The 19,044-nt window shown below is 39.6% G+C and overlaps 1 protein-coding gene across 2 annotated transcripts in view; it reads right to left on the bottom strand.

Moving 5' to 3' along the window:
* The window catches only part of Sorl1 (sortilin related receptor 1), a 169,894-nt gene that overhangs the window by 87,282 nt on the left and 63,568 nt on the right, over window positions 1–19,044 (bottom strand). For both annotated transcript variants that reach the window (XM_004870912.4, XM_021249086.2), the window contains exons 9-12: window positions 15,428–15,620; window positions 12,339–12,456; window positions 12,054–12,127; window positions 4,996–5,084 (exon numbers count right to left, since the gene is read on the bottom strand). In XM_004870912.4, coding sequence (XP_004870969.2) covers window positions 4,996–5,084; window positions 12,054–12,127; window positions 12,339–12,456; window positions 15,428–15,620 — 474 coding nt within the window. The remainder of the gene's footprint in view (window positions 1–4,995; window positions 5,085–12,053; window positions 12,128–12,338; window positions 12,457–15,427; window positions 15,621–19,044) is intronic.

Raw genomic sequence — 19,044 nt, 5'->3', positions numbered from 1 at the left:
TATTCTGGCAGAGCTATCTCCCTACAGTGCAAACATGGCCATCTCATTCCCCACTTAAAACTCTCAAAGGACCCTACCATCTCAAAAGCAAAGTTTAATCTTCACAGTAAGGCAAAGAGAAGGCCCCCAGTGCCTTGCCTCTACTTATATACCTACCTTCAGCCTTATTTCTCACCATCCAACTCTCATTTTAAAAGAGCCACATGTTGCACAATGATTTGTGCTGCCACCTTTGCTCAAGCTCTCTCTAATCCTGAAATGGCACTGGATCTTGCTTTTTATCCTCAAATTTCAGCTCAAGCTTACTGCTTCAGAGAATCCTTCCTTATCTCCCCAGGCAGCACCACCTGGTCTGTACTGGGTGTTAAGGTTTAGATCTAAAATGTCCCCTCAAAGGCTCATGTGTTCATAGGTGGGACTTTTGGAAAGTGATTGAATCATGGGAGCTGTAGACTCATCACAGGGCTATCAGGAAGTTCAGACTGATCAGAAGAGGCAGGTCACTAGGGATATAACATGGAAGGGTGTATTCTTGTCCCTGGATCCTCCCTTCTCTCTACTTGGCCACTGTGAGTTAAGCAGCTTTTCTCTACCAGGCCTTTCTGCCATGCTGTTTCTGCCTTGGGGCCAGCCAACTATGGACTAAACCTCCAAAAGCATGATCCAGAATAAATCTCTCCTGAAAGTTGTCAGTGTAAGTTATTTTGTTCCAGTAACAGGAAAGCAGCTAACACACTGGGGCTCTCACTGTACCCTGTGTTCCCATCAATCTCACTCCATATATATATATATATATATATTTTATCTCTATAGTTTATTGTTTTTTTACCCTAATATATTTAAATGACCTGATTCTGTGAGTTTTTCACCGCCACTCACAGCTTCTTAAACTGACATTAAAAGGTGACACGGGCTTCTATTCCTGTACAACTCTAGGGGCATAAGAAACCCTGAGGGGTCAGAATGAAGCAGGGGCAGCTCTCTGCAAACACACTGTGTTACTGCTACATAGCTTTAAATGCTAGATCTAGCAAAGAGGTTAACTGTGACCTTCCACATTCTGGAACTCTGGGGCTGCTTCCAGAACTCAGGTCCAGAAAAGACAGCTGCTCAGCTATGTGTAGTCTTTGAGAGACTTTTCAGTATTCCCTCAGGGAAGCCCTAGGAAATTGGAAATCTCCTTAGAGAAGAGATGCTTTCAGGCAAATCCAAAACATTAGTAACTATCAATAATATCATCATGCTGACAAGCTGCCAAGAAGAAACGGAAATTGATCTCAACCCTCATGATCAAGGGGACAAACTTGTGTTTGGATCTTTTTCTGTCAGGGCACAAAAACACAACAGCCTCTTCTCTGAAGGACACTGATTACAAATGAAACTGCTCCAGTATATCCCCTGGACGGATGCCTGGTAACCATGTGCAGAATGGATGCATAAGTGAGTCCCCAGCACAGGTTCTTATTTCTTCATTTCAAACCTGTAGACACAACACCAAAACAAAGCGTTCCACTTCTTGCACTCAATTTCAATTAACAATAACAAAAGTAACAGTCTCAGCAGAGAATTAGGGCAGAAGCTGAAACAAATGCTGGTTGATTTAGTTATCTGTGCTAATCAGGGAGAGAAATAAATGAATAATTTAAATGAACAACCACCAAGAAAAAAAATCAAAAACTCCAACTCTTACTGTAAGTAACAGTCTCACAGTTGTCCCAGTACCTATTACTGGAGTGACTGACACCAGTCTACTCAGGTTTTCTCCCTAAAAATGGCCATCAGGTCAGAAAGTTCCTTCTCAAAACAAATCCCTCCCTCAAGCCTCTGCCTCTAACTGACTCGAGAACATCTCTGAGCCATAGTGGGCACAGGCAGCTCCCAAACCATGCCTCACTCACCTTGGTGTCCTTGGTGTCTAGCACACATATGGTTCATTGTTGATGTTTAACAAATGTTTGTGTAATTGACCTGAAATGACTCCTAACGGAATTATGCTCATGTTCCAGCATGGGGACTAACTCCTGATAAATCACATTATTTCCTTGTGATCTGAAGGTAGACTAGATCATCTCTGGAGCCTCTTGGGCACCACTACGTTATGTACATCCAGGGAGCACCCACTGTGCTCAGGGGTTGTCATTTACACCAAATACAGCAGCAATGGTCCCTCTTGGAGCTGTCCAAATGATGCCACACCCAGATCCCTTCCAGGTTTATAGATATCCAAAAAAAAGAAAAAAAGAAACGCAATCTTAGAAAACTAAGTATGTGTGGCCTATTCATTGATCAATCAAATATTTGCTAAGTGCCTGCTATCCTGTAGAGAATAGAAATTCTTATCTACAAAAACCTTACTAGTGAGTTGAAGAATTCAGGGGTATCATGAGAAGGTAGCTTTAAAGAGGAGTATAAATATAATCAATGCCTGATTAATGAGACAGCCAATAAATGTCATGATGCTGAAAGGACAGAGATCAATATGGTTGGAGAGGACAGGCAAAAGAGTCCTGAAATGCTAGACCAGAGCAAAAATCTTGCTTGTCAGAAACAGCCTCACTGGTTCTTGGGCATCACAGTAAACCACTACTGTGGTCTGAGAAAATGAGCTAACGTCAGTATTATCTCCTGCTTTTTCAGAGCAGCAGAGGAAGAAGTAAAACACCTCTGTGCAACACACTGAGAAAATGCCAGGTGGCTATGCAGATTTGGGCCAAACTCAGGTTGATATTTGGATCACACATATACCTATCAAAAAAGACCTATTTATACTGTCATATTTGTAAATGCTTTATTTGAATCACACATTATGGATACCTCCAAATGACTCATCCAAATAGAGGGATGCTGCTGTGTCCATAATCTCCAAAGTCTACAGCCCCAAAGTCATTATGAAATGTCTGGGGAGGGCATTATGATTTCCTGGCAGCAGGTTTATTTTCCTGGTCATGTTTTGCTCCAGCTAGTGTAGAATGACACTGCGTTCCCTGAGCCCATATGCACCGACAGATGGTGTAAGAGGACTAGAATCACACGAACTCCTTCAAAGGAGCCAGCTTGGAATGCAAATGTAATCTGTGAGAAGTTAAACAAGGAAAATTGAGAATTGACTCTGAACTCTTGAAAGCCATACAAAAAATGAAATGTATTCCTAGGAAGTCAAACTCTGTCCCTGCATGACTTCCACACAGAACAGTATACTAAACACATTTGCCTCCTCACCTGCCTTACAACTAGAGGGTGGAAAAGAATGCTTAAAGGCAAGGGGACAACATACTGGGGCTCTTTAGGATACACAGTACCTTCCATAAACAGTGCTCACTAAATGAGTGAGATGTGAATTAAATTAACAGAGATACAAGTGACAGCATGAATGTGGGGAGCACTGTGCTTCGTGACTGTCAGCTCTGTGACAGTCATCATCTGAGCAAACACCAATCCAAACATAGATTCAGAGTGTTATGTGTGAACAGGGCCTCCTGTGACTCTTGGCTCTACAGAAGCAACTGACCAGTGTACACAGAACAGAGAACAGCCAGGTGGGAAGCCAAATGCCAAGCTTTGTTTCTCCCAACTTCCTGAAAGCTGGGCTTCTTTGCACATGTCAAATGAACCATAAGGGGAAAGCAGCTGCTAAGATCTCTATTTCAAACCACCCACCCTTCTCTTGCTGCTGGCCCTAATTCTAAAAGCAGTGAAGGAAAAGCTTCCTATTTTTCTCTACACAGGATGATTACAGAAGTCCTCACCATTTCCCTCAGTAATCCATCTGACAGGTTCAATTCAAAACTGGGGAGAAATGAGGGCCACCCTGCCCTGACAAACATCAACTGTTCAATAACTCCAAGAAAGTATTCAAAGAACCTGTTCTGATAAAATCAGGACCTAAGGGAATAGAAGTTACAAACTCTTGACACTGTTTTTCAGCACAATATACTTCAAGGAATACAGGACATAAACTAAATATCTAGGAGTTAATAATGCCTCTATCACTAACAAGTGGGAAAACCTTAGGGAAGTCACTTTATCATGTTGAGCTTCAGTTTTCTCATCTGTAAAATGAAACAGTTAATTTCTAAGTCCCTTCAAGCTCTGTGAGAACTCCCAACACCAAATGTAGCATAGCAAAAGTTAACTGGTTACGAAGTTATATGCTTTCTGTAATTATCATTTCTCTATTACTTTATTGTTATTTTTATTATTTAATATTGTTATTTTTATTATTGTACATAGAGTAAATCTCTATGTACAGTCTGTCACACTTATATTGAAGCAGAATTTTAAAAAGAAGAAAAACAAGTATCCCCAGCCTAAGCAATAAGGCTGTTGATCTTTGTTCCAATAGAGATGAAATCAGCAACTGTGTCCCTGTAAGTAAAGTTTTATAACTTCCTGTTCTTATAAAACCCTGTTTTCACCCAGCCAAGGCCATTGGGATATGTTAAGTTAAAAAACTGTTAAAGCTTGATAAAATGCCTTTGCTCTGTTTGTTCACACCCAAGCTATGCACCCCTAGGTAGGTCAAACCCCTTCGACCAAATGTATAAAAGCTGGAGATTTTCCTTTGTTCAGCGCTCGGCCTTTGAACATTAGTCCACAGAGTCGATGTACACCTAAAACCTGCAATAAATCCTCCTGTATCATCCACTGGCCTCTCTTGTTTCTTAAAATCCCACAACAATGCAAAGCAAGGGAAGACAAGTTACAGAGTTTCTAGTTAATTTTCAGTCACTATTAATTTGCAATATTTATACAGTTATACTTTATCAGATCAATACAATTATTTCACTTGTTCTCATAATACCCTTTAGAAATTAAAAAAGGGCAGGTTATTATGAACATTTTATAAATAAGAAAAGTTTAAGTAATTTCCATAGGTCCCAAATTGTTCGGTCAACCACCTACAGCAGTAGAGAGATGTTCACCTATCACCACAGACATGAATCTCTGGAAGAACAGTTTAATGTTAAAAGAGAAGGCTTAATCAGACACACTTACTTCAGCTCATTGGTTTCCATTCCCTGGGTAATGGCCATGATGATGCCGCCATGGTCTCCCCACGTATAGTAGTGAGGTCCAGGAAGTGCCTGAAGAGGAAAGAAGCCATGATGCCACTGGTATGCAAGTAACTGTGCAAAAGCCATGCATGTGTATGCATGCACATGTGCAGGTGCACACAAACACACTAGTTTACATACAAGCACATATGTTAACCACTTGGATATAATTTTTCAGTTTACAGAACACAGCCATCATTTCATTGTGCCTCTCTCAATCCTGGGAACAGGCAGACCAGTTCTCATATCCCAATCATTTCCCAAACAGAGAAATAGGGCAGAATACAAACAGCAAAGGTGGGACTCAAACTCAAATCTCTGACTCTTGCCAACTAGTGATTAAAAATTAACCAACTGGAGGGCCAGGGATTTAGCTCAGTGGTGCCAAACCTCACAAGCATAAGGTCCTGAGTTTGATTCCCCCCACTAAAAAATAAAAAATTAACCAACTGGAGTGTGGGGGTGAAGCTCATTGGTAGAGCACTTGCAAGAGGCCCTGGGTTTAATCCCCAGGCCTGAAAAAAAAAAAAAAATTAGTCTTGTGGAGTTCCAGTCCTACTCTGATAGTATAAGCCCCCTGTAGCCCATTATTCCTATCAATTACAGCTAAAAACTTTGGACAAAATACAAATATGTGAGAGAGAGAGAGAGAGAGAGGGAGGGAGGGAGGGAGGGAGGGAGGGGAAAAGAAAAGAAACCCACCTGCAGATGATGCTGACAAAGTAAACAAAAGCAGACAGCTTGTGGAGGTGATTTAAGGCCTGTAGAATCAACCCATAATCTGGGTTTCCTGGTGTTGCATTGCTCAGCAGGAAAGCCACAGCCACTGAGTACCTCAGTTTGAGCCAGAGAACTCAAACTTCAATAGAAACTGTTTCTACCAAAGAAGCCAGGAAAAGAATCCCTGCAAGCTGAGGAAAATGTGAGAGAAACCCCAGAGGGAGGGTGTTAAAAAAGTAAACTTCCTAATTCTGCTATGAACTTATGTAAGTCTCAGCCTAACCTCTAAACTACTTGTATGCAAAACAGATCTAACCTAAGGCAGCAAAGGCTCAGCAGAGCAAACCGATATTTGAGCTACTACATACAGAGAACAAGACAGAACTTACGGTCATAACCTAAACAAGCTGATTCCACACTAAAATAAAAATATCAATGTCCTTCCCAAGATTTACTTTCAGGCTTTTTCTCACATGTCCAGGGTACAAACTCAAATTACTCAACATATAAACATATCCATAAAAACAGCCCAAATCTCAAGGGAAAACAATCAACAAGGGTAATCCCCAAATGATCTATATATTGGGATTTTAAAATAGCTTTTATAACCATGTTCTATGAAGTACAGAAAAACACATGTGAAATAAACAAAAGATAAGAATTCTTCCTAAAAAAAAAAAAAAAAAAAAAAAAAAAAAATTCTTCCTCAGCTGAGCATGGTGGCATAGGCCTTTAATCCCAGCACTTGAGAAGCTGGGGCAGGAGGATTCCCAGGAGTTCAAGGCCATCCTGGACTACACAGTAAGCTCAAGACCAGCCTGGACTACATAATGAGACCCTTTCTCAAAAAACACAAAAAACAAACAAACCAACAAAAGAATTCTTCCCCAGAGACATAGAAAGTATGTTTTTAAAAAACTAAATAGAAACTTTATAATAGAAAAATACAATCTCTGAAGCAAGCAAGAAATACAATGAGAGGATCAATATCAGACTAGAAATATCAGAATTAATGAACTTGAAAATATATATCTGTATTTACAGATCAGTAGAAAATATCCATTCTAGAGAAAACACAAAGAAAAGCAAAAAAAGAACACCAAAGATCTGTGAGACAACAGCAAATAACATGAGTATTTTAGTCTGAGAAGAACAGAAGAAAAGGGCTGGAACAGAAAATGTCTTTGAAGAAATAATGGTTGATAATATCCCAAATTTGGTGACAGTCATAAATTTATAGATTCAAGATCAGTATCCAAAAACAAAATAAACTCAAAGAAAACTTCTCTAGATACATCATAACAAAACTGCAAAGAGATGAAAAAATCTTGAAAGCATCTAGAGAAAATTGGCATGTTACATACATACATGTAAAATGCATGCATGATACAGGCATACATGATAACTGAAATGACTATGGGTTTTTCAGCAGAACATCTTTAAAGTAACATCAACTCAGATTATTGTTAACCTAGAATTCAATAATGCAATGAACATAATCTCTGGGAAAATATATGAGATAAAGAGATTCTCAAATGAAGGAAAACCAAGAGAACTCATAGCCAGTAGACTTCTCTACAAGAAATGCTAAAGGAATTTCTTCAGGCTGTAGGAAATTTTCCCAGGGAGAAACAGATCTTCAGGAATAAAGGAAAACCAAGAAATGGTACTTATCTGAGTAAAAACTCAGGACTTCTAATTTACTCTTACATTCTTTAAAATTCATATGATGATTTAAAACAAAAACAAACTTCATCTTGAGAGTTTTCAATGTATGTTGATGTGATACAGATAGCAATAACATAAAGGGGGGGAGAGAAAGGGACTTACACTGTTGCAAAGTCTTAAATTTTATACTAAGTATAATATTAACTCAAGAAAACTATAAAAGATTAGATATGCATGTTTTTATCTTTAAAGCAACCAGTGAAAAAGATATAGAGAAATAAAAAAAGACAACATCTAAATAAAATTATCAAAACAAAAAGACAGAAAAGGGCAGAAAAATAAAAACTAGAAGAGATAAAGAGAAACGAAGTAGTAAAATATTGAATTGAAATTGAACCATATCAATAATTATATTAAATTTTAAAGGTCTAACTTCTGTTAAAAAGTAGAGCTTGACAGAATGAATAAAAAAGTAAGACCCTACTATAAGTAAGACCCTACAAAAAACACTTTAAATACAAAGACACAGACAAGTAGAAAGTAAATAGATGGTAAAATATATACAAATAGCTTAAGAAGACTGGGGAAACTACTTTAGTAACATATAAAATAGAATGTGAGGTAAATGGTATGACCATAGGTAAAAAGGGATATTTTATAATGATATCATAAAAGATAATCATAAATTTAAGACAAGTCAGGTATAGTGGTGCATGCTCATAATCTTAGCTACTTAAAAGGGTGAGGAAGAGGATGGCCAAGTTCAAGTTCAGCCCAGGCAACTTAGTGAGACTCAGTTTAAATAAATAAATAAATAAATGGGGACGGGGTACAGTTCAGTGCAAAGGTCCTGGGTTCAATCCCCAGTACTGCCAAAAAAAAATGTGAATACACTTAATAAAAGAGACACAAAATACACAGCAAAATAAAACAAAAATTTACAGGATTTCAACAAAAAACAAATTCCACAACTGAAGGAGATCTCACCATCTCTCCATTAGCAATTTAGAGAAGTAGATCCTTCCCCCCAGAAATCAGAATAAATATAGAAGATCTGAATAACATGATCAACTACTTCCATGAAATTAAAATCCATGCACACTTGATGAAGCAACTGCAAAATACACTTCCTTTGCAGTACACATAATGTAGTCATAATACAGGCCACCATTTGGATCACAAAAATGGATCCCAATCAAAGAGGTCAAAATTATACAAAGTATATTCTCAGACCAAAGGAAATCAAATTAGAAATCAATAAAATATCTATGAAAACTTCAAGATACGTGGAAATTTAAATAACATTTTTTTAAAATAACCTCTCACTTAAAGACAAAAATCAAAAGACATGCCCTGGAGTGCTGCAAATGATCTGAAATTAGATGGCAGTGATAGTTGTATAACCTTGTGACTCCGCTAAACAACCCTGAACTATTTTTAAATGATCAGTTTTATGATATGTGAATCATATCTCAATTTTAACAAGAGGCACTAAGAAGTCTGAGCTTAAAAAAATTTAAAAATATTAAATATCTACACATGAAATATACAATGAGAGCAGTATCTAGAGGAAAACTAGCAGCAGCATTAAGTATTTATATTAGAAAAGAAGATGCAAAAATCAAAGACCTAAGGTTATACTTTAACAAACAAAATACAGGAAAATAATAATAAAGACAAGAAATCAACAAAACAGACAGACAATAAAGAAAATTAGCAGAGCCAAAAGTAGGTTCTTTTATAAGATCAGTAATACTGACAAATCTAAAACTCAAGGAATATAAAACATATAAATCACTAGTATCAGAAATGATTATCACCAAACTCCTACAAACATTAAGAAGGTAAAAGGAAGCTAGGATCAGTGGAGCACACCTGTAATCTCAGCACTCTGAGAAGATGAGGCCGGAAGATCTCAAGTGTAAGCCCCAGGCCTAGAGAATTTCCCTGGAAAATTACTCAAAGAAAAAATTAACACCAATCTTAATAGAAACTTTGTCAGAAAATAGAGAAAGATCATTAATCTGCTCGTTTCACATGACATTAGCAAACCCTAATGCCCTTGATAAGGACATTACAAAATAAGAAAATTATAGTCCAATACCTCTCACAAAGAATGCAAAACCCTTAATAAATTTTAATAAATCAAACCTAGCTATATATTAAAAGGCTCATCATGAACAAGTAGGGTTTATTCCAGTAACTGAATGTTGCTTTAATATTCAAAAATCAATTAATGAAGCTAGATGTGGCACACACCTGTATTCCTAGCACTCTGGGAGACTGAGGCAGGAAGATCACAAGTGTGAATCCAGCCTGAACTTAAAATCATCATGGTAAGTGACAGAAGCCAGGTATACTCTATGAGTCTATTCATATAAAACCCTAAATAGGTACACTTTACTGTATTTCCATGTGCCTTAACAAAGTTAAAGAAAAAAGCCTAGGAAAGGAATTCTGGGAGTCAGAATTTGCACAACTAACTGGGAGGCACAGGAGAACCAGAAGTGTGGTCAGCAGTGGTGCAGGTGGCCTTTTAGCCACACGGTCTAACTTCCTCTTCCTCCACCTTCCCGCCTGCTCCATGCCCCAGATGGATGCTCCTTCACAGACGGTCTCAACCTTTGCCTTCTCTAGTTAGCTCCCCACACAAGGTCCTTCGTGTGCTGGCTGTTGCCAGGCAGGCATTAAGCATACTTGGGCTGGGGGTCACTGACAGCTGCCCCTGCAACAGCCAGCCAACACCACTTCACTGGAGAGCAGAAGGAAATCACTTGCAGATGTTCAAATCCCACATTACACCACCAGCAGAAGGTAGAAACAAACTGCAGCCCAATACGCAGAGAAGAGAACTCCTACCCTGTCGGGAGCAATGCTACATAATTTCAGGGAAAAATCATTTGGTTAGCCTAGTTCTCCGGCCTACAGCCCAGCTATGGAATTCCGAGACATAATTGCATTTTGGCCTCCGGTCACAACTGAGACCTCAATGATCCGGTGATGCTGTGATTCTCCAGGACAAGAAACATCCTGGGAGCTGAAAACACCCTGGGAGGAACAAAACATCCACTCAGTTCCTCATTGTTCTTGGGCCTTTACCATCTTGTTTACGCGGATGTACTGAACTCTCTGCAAGCCATTTGTTACCTTTGTTTCTCCCGATGTACTGAATAAAAGGTGCAGTAAACTGGGGGCTTTTGTCTTTGCTGCCCTGAGCAACACTGATCAGACCCAAAGCTCAGCTTCTTCTCAGTCTCATTTTTCTACCTTTCCTGTAATTCGCCATGTGCTGCTGTGGCTTGCAGGAGACCAGGACTCACTGCAGAGGTTCTGGTAACGTCCCCTTCCCCTGTTCCCTACACTACCCCCACTCCAAAAGCAAAGTGCAGCTCTGCCGACGAGGAAAGCAACTGGTTCATGGGTCCCAGGAGGAGGACAAAGAGGATCTGAAAATTCCAAACTGTTCAAACTTTTTGACTCTTCTTGCCTTGCCTTATCAACCTCCTTCACCTGAGTATGTTATATTCTCTACCATGCTGTGTACAGTCCACTCAAACACACACACACATGCACACACAATATCTGAGTCTCACACCTCTCATTTGGAGGGAGCTAAGCCCTGTCACTCATAAGATAAGATGTATAACAGTCTGTAAACTGCAAAGAACCAAATAAATGCTGGGGATTATGACTGCTTTACTAAGGACAGACTTGAATATGAAGATGTACACATTACATCCCTGGTCAAAAGCACCATGAAGACCAGGACTATGTCCAGTGGCTCTTCTGAGAACTCCACACCGCTGCCGACATCCTGCCCAGTAACTTCCTGCCCAGTGATGTGATGAGTTTTATTCGGGGGGTCCCCAGCATCCTTGGGGTCAGCACTGAAAAAAACCCCTACAGAATGAGAACAGATGCACCTCCTTCAGCTACATAAATCAAGAGAGGCTGCTGAGAACCACTGTTCTCCAAGTCTGGGAACTCTCCAATGTTCAAGGCTAAATTAGCATTTCAAGGCTGGAGAACTCATTGCACCTTCTGAATTGGCACAATTGGTGCTCAAGGATTAAAACCAGGTACAGAGCCTTACAGCAGAAGCAGTGTACTTTCATCACACAGAATGAGATGACAGAGGCCCATGCAGCAGGACTCAGGCTTTAGCATCATGCAAACAGGAAAAATAACCAGTTTCAGACCTGATACCACTACTACTCCATTATAATTCACTGATACACTCAGCAAACATTTACAGAGCATTTGCTCTATGCCAAGTACTGGTAGGCCTCGGGTATACAGATGTAAGCAAAACGATCACTGTCTTTGGCCTCATGGAACATACAGTCTTGAAAATTTGGTCAAATTCACAGTTTTTTAAAAAGTGAAAAGGTCTGGCCTTATTTAAAGCAGCATTTTGGCAAAATCACATCCACATTACAAGGTATAAACACGAATCAGGGCAGCTGGCTTTCACATGTCATTTTGGGTCCCTCTCACTACATTATAGACCTACTGGGCATTGCAGGCCTCCACCAGGGACCAATGTGTCCCTGAAACATTGAGCCACAATCCATGTTCTCACAGACAAGAAACAAGGGGGTGGGGGCTGACCTCTCGCCACCTGGCTCCCGCGCTGCTAGAGATGTACACATTGGTCTTGCTTGCCAGGTTTTTTCCCACTGAGCCTAAAATGTAAGATGAAGAATTATTTTTCATGTCAAGACTATGTCAGAGAATCACCTTGTCCAACCTAAAATTCTGAGTAGAATCTGGCAACCAAGAATGTCCTAAAACCACAAAAACCAGTTGCTGCCAGAAATGTGGATGATCATGCTGTAATTGTCTGCACTTAACTAGACTACCGAAGCCCCTGAGGGCAAAGCAGAGCACACTTACCCGTGGCAATTATGAGGCCAGGGGCTGACTCCTTGGACAGGATGGGCATCCTCCGAAGCTGGAGGTTGAGCAGTTGACTGAGACGCTGGGCCAGGTGCAGGGAACAACCCTGGGAAAGCTACATAAAGAAAGGGCCAGACAATGTCAGCATTCAACCCAGTGCATAGGTCTTCCTCAAATCCATCAGCCTATGTGAGGACCCCGAAGTCAGACCCGGAGCAAGGAGGACTGGCCCAGAGAAACCCGACTCACAACCTAGCTGGCTCCACACCCTACCCCCCACCCCATGGAATGGAACATCTGAGCCCCATAAGTGTCTATCACTGAAGAAAAGAGGAAAAATAATTTTAAAACTCCTGAGACTCTGAAGGAATAACAATTATAAATCAATGTCAACTCAAGTAGATAGGAAAGGGACAGCTATCACCCAGAGACCCTCTCAAGTGACTCAAAGCTAAAGAGAAATGAAATGATGTCATGATATTTATTTTCTAAATCAGTGATGTGTTTTCAATATAATTCTAGCAATTCTGTCAGAAGAAAAAGCAACAATTAGAAATCATAAAGTCTCAGTGAGAAGCTCCCAGATGTACAACATATGAAATATGAACATGAAAGGATTCACATTAAAGGAGTGTTCTATATCTTACACAAACATGTGACAGTGTAGAGCAAGGGTCCAAGTTATTTTAGCTAGCCTCTGTCAGTTATGTCTAGGTTTTAATAGTTCTTTGTAAATCATCAGGATAGCACTTTTGATATATGGTCATGCCTGATTGGCCAGAAAGGTCATTAAGATGTGTCCAGTGTTCTTACTGAGTAATTCTGCGTGTGTTTATGGTAGAGATAAAAACTGCAACAAGGTTGGATCTACTTATATTTTTCACAAAAGAATCTCTAACAAATGTCTATCTTGCTAGCTTCTTAGTTTGGCTGCTGAAAACTGAAGCAAATTAGACTGCAACTCTAAGAAATATTCACTTACTCCCTTTCTTGACTCTTACTTCTTTGTCTGCAAGGAAGTCTATTCAAGAAAGTGTTTCTGTATCTTCAGTCCGATTTTAGCCATCCCTACATATTCTTTTCACAGTTTGTTATGGTTTGTATCTGAACTGTTCCCCAAAGGCCATGTTCTAAAAGCTCGGTCGACAGCCTGTGGCACTAATGGAAAGTAGGATAACACCTACAAAGTAGGATCTAATGGAAGGAAGTTACACCATAAGAGTGTGCCTTAGAAGGGCATACTGGGACCCCACCCCTTCCTCTCTGTTTTCTCTGCTTCCGAGCTGCCATGATGTGAGAAGCTTTGCTCCACCTAGTACTTTTCAACCATGATGCTTAGCTTTATCACAGTCCCAAAGTGAGTCCAAGTAGCCATAGACTGAAGCCTCTGAAACCATGAGCCAAAATAAATTCCTACACTTTATAAATTCATCTTTTTCTTTGGTATTTTGTCCCAGTGATAAACCTAACAAACCACCTAAATTCAGAAGTAGAAACTAAAAGCTGATTAACTATCTTACAGTTCATATACTGATCAGTCAAGGAAATAAAAAAAACAAACACTGCTCTTATTTGTATTTAACCAAGCTGACTTCCATGGCATGCTCAAAAACACCCCAGCCCCACCCACACCAGGATCAAACTAAACTGCTGAGGTCATAAGACAGTGCTGAGGGAAAGGGTAAATATCTAGGTATTTAATTATATCCTTTTTTAGCCTGGTGATTTCCAAAATTAAAATCAATATAGTAAATCAAAACCTGTTACCAAAAGGGGACAACAAGTCAAGAGGTATCCCCTAGGGCAAGAGTCTCCAAAGAAATTTTCCCAAATATCTCAGATAAAGAATACAGAAGAGGCCCAGAGATATAGCTCAGTGGCACGGCACCTGCCTCACAAACACAAGGTCCTGAGTTCCATCCCCAGTACCAAAAAAAAAAAAAAGGAAAACAGAAGAGTTACCATCATTGACAAATTCAAAAATCTTGAAGACCAGGTAATTGTCTAACTAAATGTTACAGTTCAGTTACTAAAATGTTACAGTTTCTTTCAAACTTAGTACTGCTTATTTTTTCTGAGTGTCTTCTGCTCACACCCTAGATTCCTTACACAAAATAGAAACAGAGTATAGGGTGTCACACAAAGCCAAAGACACAATCCATAGACTGTTTGGGGTTATGGGAACACTTACTGGAACCAAATAATGCACTTTGATATTTTTAGCTTTTCAGATAGCCCTATGGACATGGAAACTACAATCCTGAGTTACATTCAGAGAAGAATTTTAAAACTAGCTCCACAGATATAATAACTGATAAAAGAGGTTCCCAAACAATCTAGATTTGAAACACAATTGGTGTTTCAGTAATGTTTTATAGCAGAAGAAATGACATGTGTTTTTAATATAGTTACGTGCAAACAACTTATCAGGTATACATCACTTAATAACAGCATATGTTTGAAACAATAGTATATATTAACTAGATTTTTAAATAACCACAATTACCTGGTAATATAATGTAATTTTGGAATCATATAGGACACCACCACCCTCATGTCCTATTTCCCCCCTGATATTCTCACTTTTTTTCCCTATCACAGCAACTTCTGAAAAATTCAACTTCCCAAAGATAAAGATGTCATCAAAAGAAATACAACATGACCTGATGTTGAAACTGTGATTTAACTCAAGCTAGTTACTCAGAGAACTCACGTGATTTAATAGATGTCAACTATCATGGTAGTTCCCTCAAAATTTTTAAATATTGGGCTGGGAGCATAGCTTAGTGGTAAAACGTATGCTTAGCATGTGCAAGCCCCTGGGTTCAATCCCCTGCACCAAGAAAAAGCCCATGTGCTTTAAGTATCCCATTGTTACCCTGTGAGTTCACTATGGCTCTCCACAATGCCTCAGTGCAGAGTCTGGGGCCAGCAAAGGTGGAAATGCAGATAAACATTTGTTTCATGTGATATCAGAGGACTATGTGACCTTACATATTTCCAGTAAATATTAGATGTAGGAAACCCTACAGATCAAAGCTCTTTTCCTTGTATTAAAAACCCAAACAAAATTAAAGCATCTATACCTCACAATTGATTTTCTCTCCATATTCTGTGAAGGCTGGAGCTTGAATAAATTCCCAAGTTCCCCCTTTGTCAAAGGTGATGACTGATCTCATGTTCTCTTCATTCATAGAACCATTAATCAGAGTAGCAATGTAGACTCCTTGCAACCCTTCCACACGATGGAAGTCAGCAAATGGCTCATTTGCAAAATACCTGCAGTATGAGAAAATAAACAGCAGTGAACCTGAGAATAACACTTTGATTAGCTTTTTAAAAATCATACATAACATAAAATTTAACCATTTTAAAATAGAAAGTTCAATGGCATTGAGTACATTCACAATGTTGTACAACCATCATCACCATCTAGTTCCAGAACATTTTTATCACTGACAATCACTGTACATTTATCCTTCCTTTCCCAGGCCCTGGCAACTACTGATCTGCTTTCTATTTCCACAGATCTGCTAAGTCTGGCTATTTCATATAAGTGGAATCACGTAATATGTGGTCTTTTGTATCCGGTTACTTTGACTTAACATAATGTTTTCAAGGTTCACTTATGTTGTAGCATGTAGCATACTTGCTCCTTTTTATGGCTAAATAATCTGCTCTTTAAAAAAAGAAAAGAGTGATTTTGTTTTGCCTCTGAAGGCCAAGATGCTTATCTGATCAACAACTCCTAACTGGGGGTTTGAAATGACTAAGATATTGTACAAAAAGTTGATATAAAGTCACAACTATTTCTTTACCATGGAAATTGACCCAAATCTTTCAATGAGCCTTGACAAATAGGAAACATTACACTGGACTTGCAAGACACAAGTAACAATGCTAAGGCTTAAAATTCGATGCAATTTGTAGGAAAATATAGCTCAGGATTACATAGCTACTACACAAGTACTTACAACCTAACTGTCAAACACACTGATCACACAGATGCCCACAGGGTTTTCTGTAAAGAAGCCCAGTAGCACGAAGACTGCCTCCCAAAGAAGCAATCCATACAACAAAGATGGCTCTAGAAAGCCTGAGGTTGTACATGGTAACAGGGAAGCAAAGAATAAGGCCCTTGCAGGCTGTAACTGCCATGCTAGGATACTGTGCTTTCACTGAGAAAGGATTTGCACTAAAATAATACAAACATTACAAATATAACATATTTCTGGAAAATGGTAACCATGGTTCACACATGGCTCTAAAACTTGGAACTCTGCCCTTTATTTCAGAGGTTCTGAGCCACTGGGCTACACAATGAAGCAGAGAATTGCTTTTTTTCCATCAGACAAATCTCCTGAGCTGGATGATTGCTTTGCCACCTCAAAGAGACACACACAACCAGCTCTGAGGCAGGAAACAGGACATAACCAGCAGCACCAACAAAGCCACTCTGGAATGACAGATGGAGCGAAATCCTAAATAAAACTCCAGAGTTGAGGCCAAATTCTCTGAAATCTGATTCCTTAGGTCTTTCTTAGTTATTTTTCAGGTGCTGCCTTAGGACTCATCTGAGGGTCTATCACCCATCTGCTGTCTATCTACCTCAGCATTCCTGTCTTTGTTCCTGTCATCATGAAACCTGCTATCCTGAGGTTTATCTGCTTCTTTCCCCCATCTGGGAGGCCTGAGTTGCTCTTGGTTACAAGAGCCCTATTTCTTTCAGCTGCTTATACACTTGGAGTTTTATCTTTTACTTCTAAGCCAAAGGCTGTCTTCTTATAGCTCAAAATCCATCTGCTTTACTCTCTGCCCATCCTTTCACTTCCTCCTTTGACTTGCCTCACCCTCAGTCTACTTTAAGAGTCCATTTTCTGCCATCTTATCTTCACTCAGCCTCCACCAGAGCACTTCTCTTTTTCCCAGAGTGCCTTGGGCCAAGACTTGCCAGGTAGCTCACCAAGTCCCCTTCAACCATACTTAGAGTAAATCTAGTCACTGGCAGCCATTCCCACTCACCAAGCTAGTGTTCCTTGTTCCTCTTTAAGGTGCCTCTGGGGGCCTTGACATGTTCTCAGCACATTAGTTCCTCCAAAGAGCCCTACATTTAGCTTTAACATTCTCTGCGATTCCTACACAGCACATCTCACAAATTCCTGGGTAATCCCCTATTAAGAGTTCTTTCTCCATTTCTCTAAGGAAATTAGAACCAGTTCCTCTAGCTCATTTCAAAGACCACAGAAGTTGGTTTAAACCAGGCTGCTGTCATCATCTAATTCACCCTTAGCCCATTACATCTGGCTGAGACTGAGATGCAAATGACAAAAGATCATTCCATTGGGCACAACCAAACCCCTGTAGTCTGAGATAAAATCTACGAAAAAGAGTAAGAAAGCTGTGCAGGATGTTGGGCTTTTTACGTGAATCTATTTTCAACTTTTTAACTGGACTGTACTCTCAGCCAGAGGAGGAGGAAACTGCATCACATAACAGGCTGTGTGTATATATAAAGTGGTCCTGTGGTCACTACTTCCTGGGGAGCCCTTCCCTCCAGCTCTGGCTCCGTCACTGCCCTACCATGAGATGTTCATCTAAATATCTAGCAAATGAAGAAAATGTTGGTAATCTGTGACTTATCTATCCATAGCCAGAGGCTCTACACAGAAGGAAAAAACTGAAGAGTCAGTGAAAGACCCAAAAGATAACGGTTCATGAATTTTAATTATAAAATGTAAACATAATAGTATTCATTCATAAAAATGAATGAGATACTGATACATGCTACATGTGTTACAAACAGTATGCTAAATGAAAGAAGCCAGACATAGGAGGTTGCATATTATTGTATAATTTCATTTATATGAAATAGACAAAAAAGGAAAATTTACAAAGACAGAAATTAAACTGATGGCAAGCTGGACATGGTGGTGCACACCTGTAATCTCAGCACTCTTGTGGCTGAGGCAGCAGGATCACTGTGAGTTTGAGGCCAACCTGGGCTACATAGTGAGTTCAAGATGAGCCTGAACTACAAAGGGAGACCCTGTCTCAAAAAAAAAAACAAGAAAGAAAAAAGATAATGAAAGAAATTAAACTGATGGCTGCCTGGAGGGTGGGAGAAGGGGATAGTGGAGAAAAAACTATTTAATGGGTATGAGATTTTCTTTTGGAGAAATAAAATATTCTAGAACTAGACAGAGGTGGTTGTTATGGCTTATATTTAGATGTCCCCCACCAAGAGCCTCATGGGCCCAGAGGCGGGGCTTTTGCAAGGAGATTTGGAAAGTCTCTGGGGGTGTGACCTGCAAGGGTGCATCTTCTTCCCCAGTTCTCCCTTCTCCCTCTGCTTCTAGGCTACTATGACACAAGCAGCTTTCCTCCACCCAGACCCTTCTGCCAGGCTACTTCTATGTTTAAGCCTGCCAACCATGGACTACAATTTCTGAACTGTGTGCCAAAATAAACCTCTGCTCCTTTAATTTGCTGGTGTTGGGTACTTAGTCCAAGCAATGAAAAAGTGACTGAGACAGTGGTGGTCTGCACGCCTTTGTGTAAGTACTAAGCACTGAACTGTTCACTTTAAAATGGCTAAGCTGATGTTATATGAATTTCATGTCAATGAGTTATTTTTAAAAAACAATAAAAAGACACAGGAACCAATCTGAGGAAGCTAGGAGCTACCACTAATCAAACCAAACAA

Source organism: Heterocephalus glaber, unplaced genomic scaffold, assembly GCF_053883595.1.
Source record: "Heterocephalus glaber isolate CG9 unplaced genomic scaffold, H.glaber_assembly_v1.0 deba00001431, whole genome shotgun sequence".
NCBI classification, from domain to species: Eukaryota; Metazoa; Chordata; class Mammalia; order Rodentia; family Bathyergidae; genus Heterocephalus; species Heterocephalus glaber.
The sequence above is the reverse complement of the archived record's forward strand: the minus strand, read 5'-3'. Positions and strand labels throughout refer to the sequence as shown.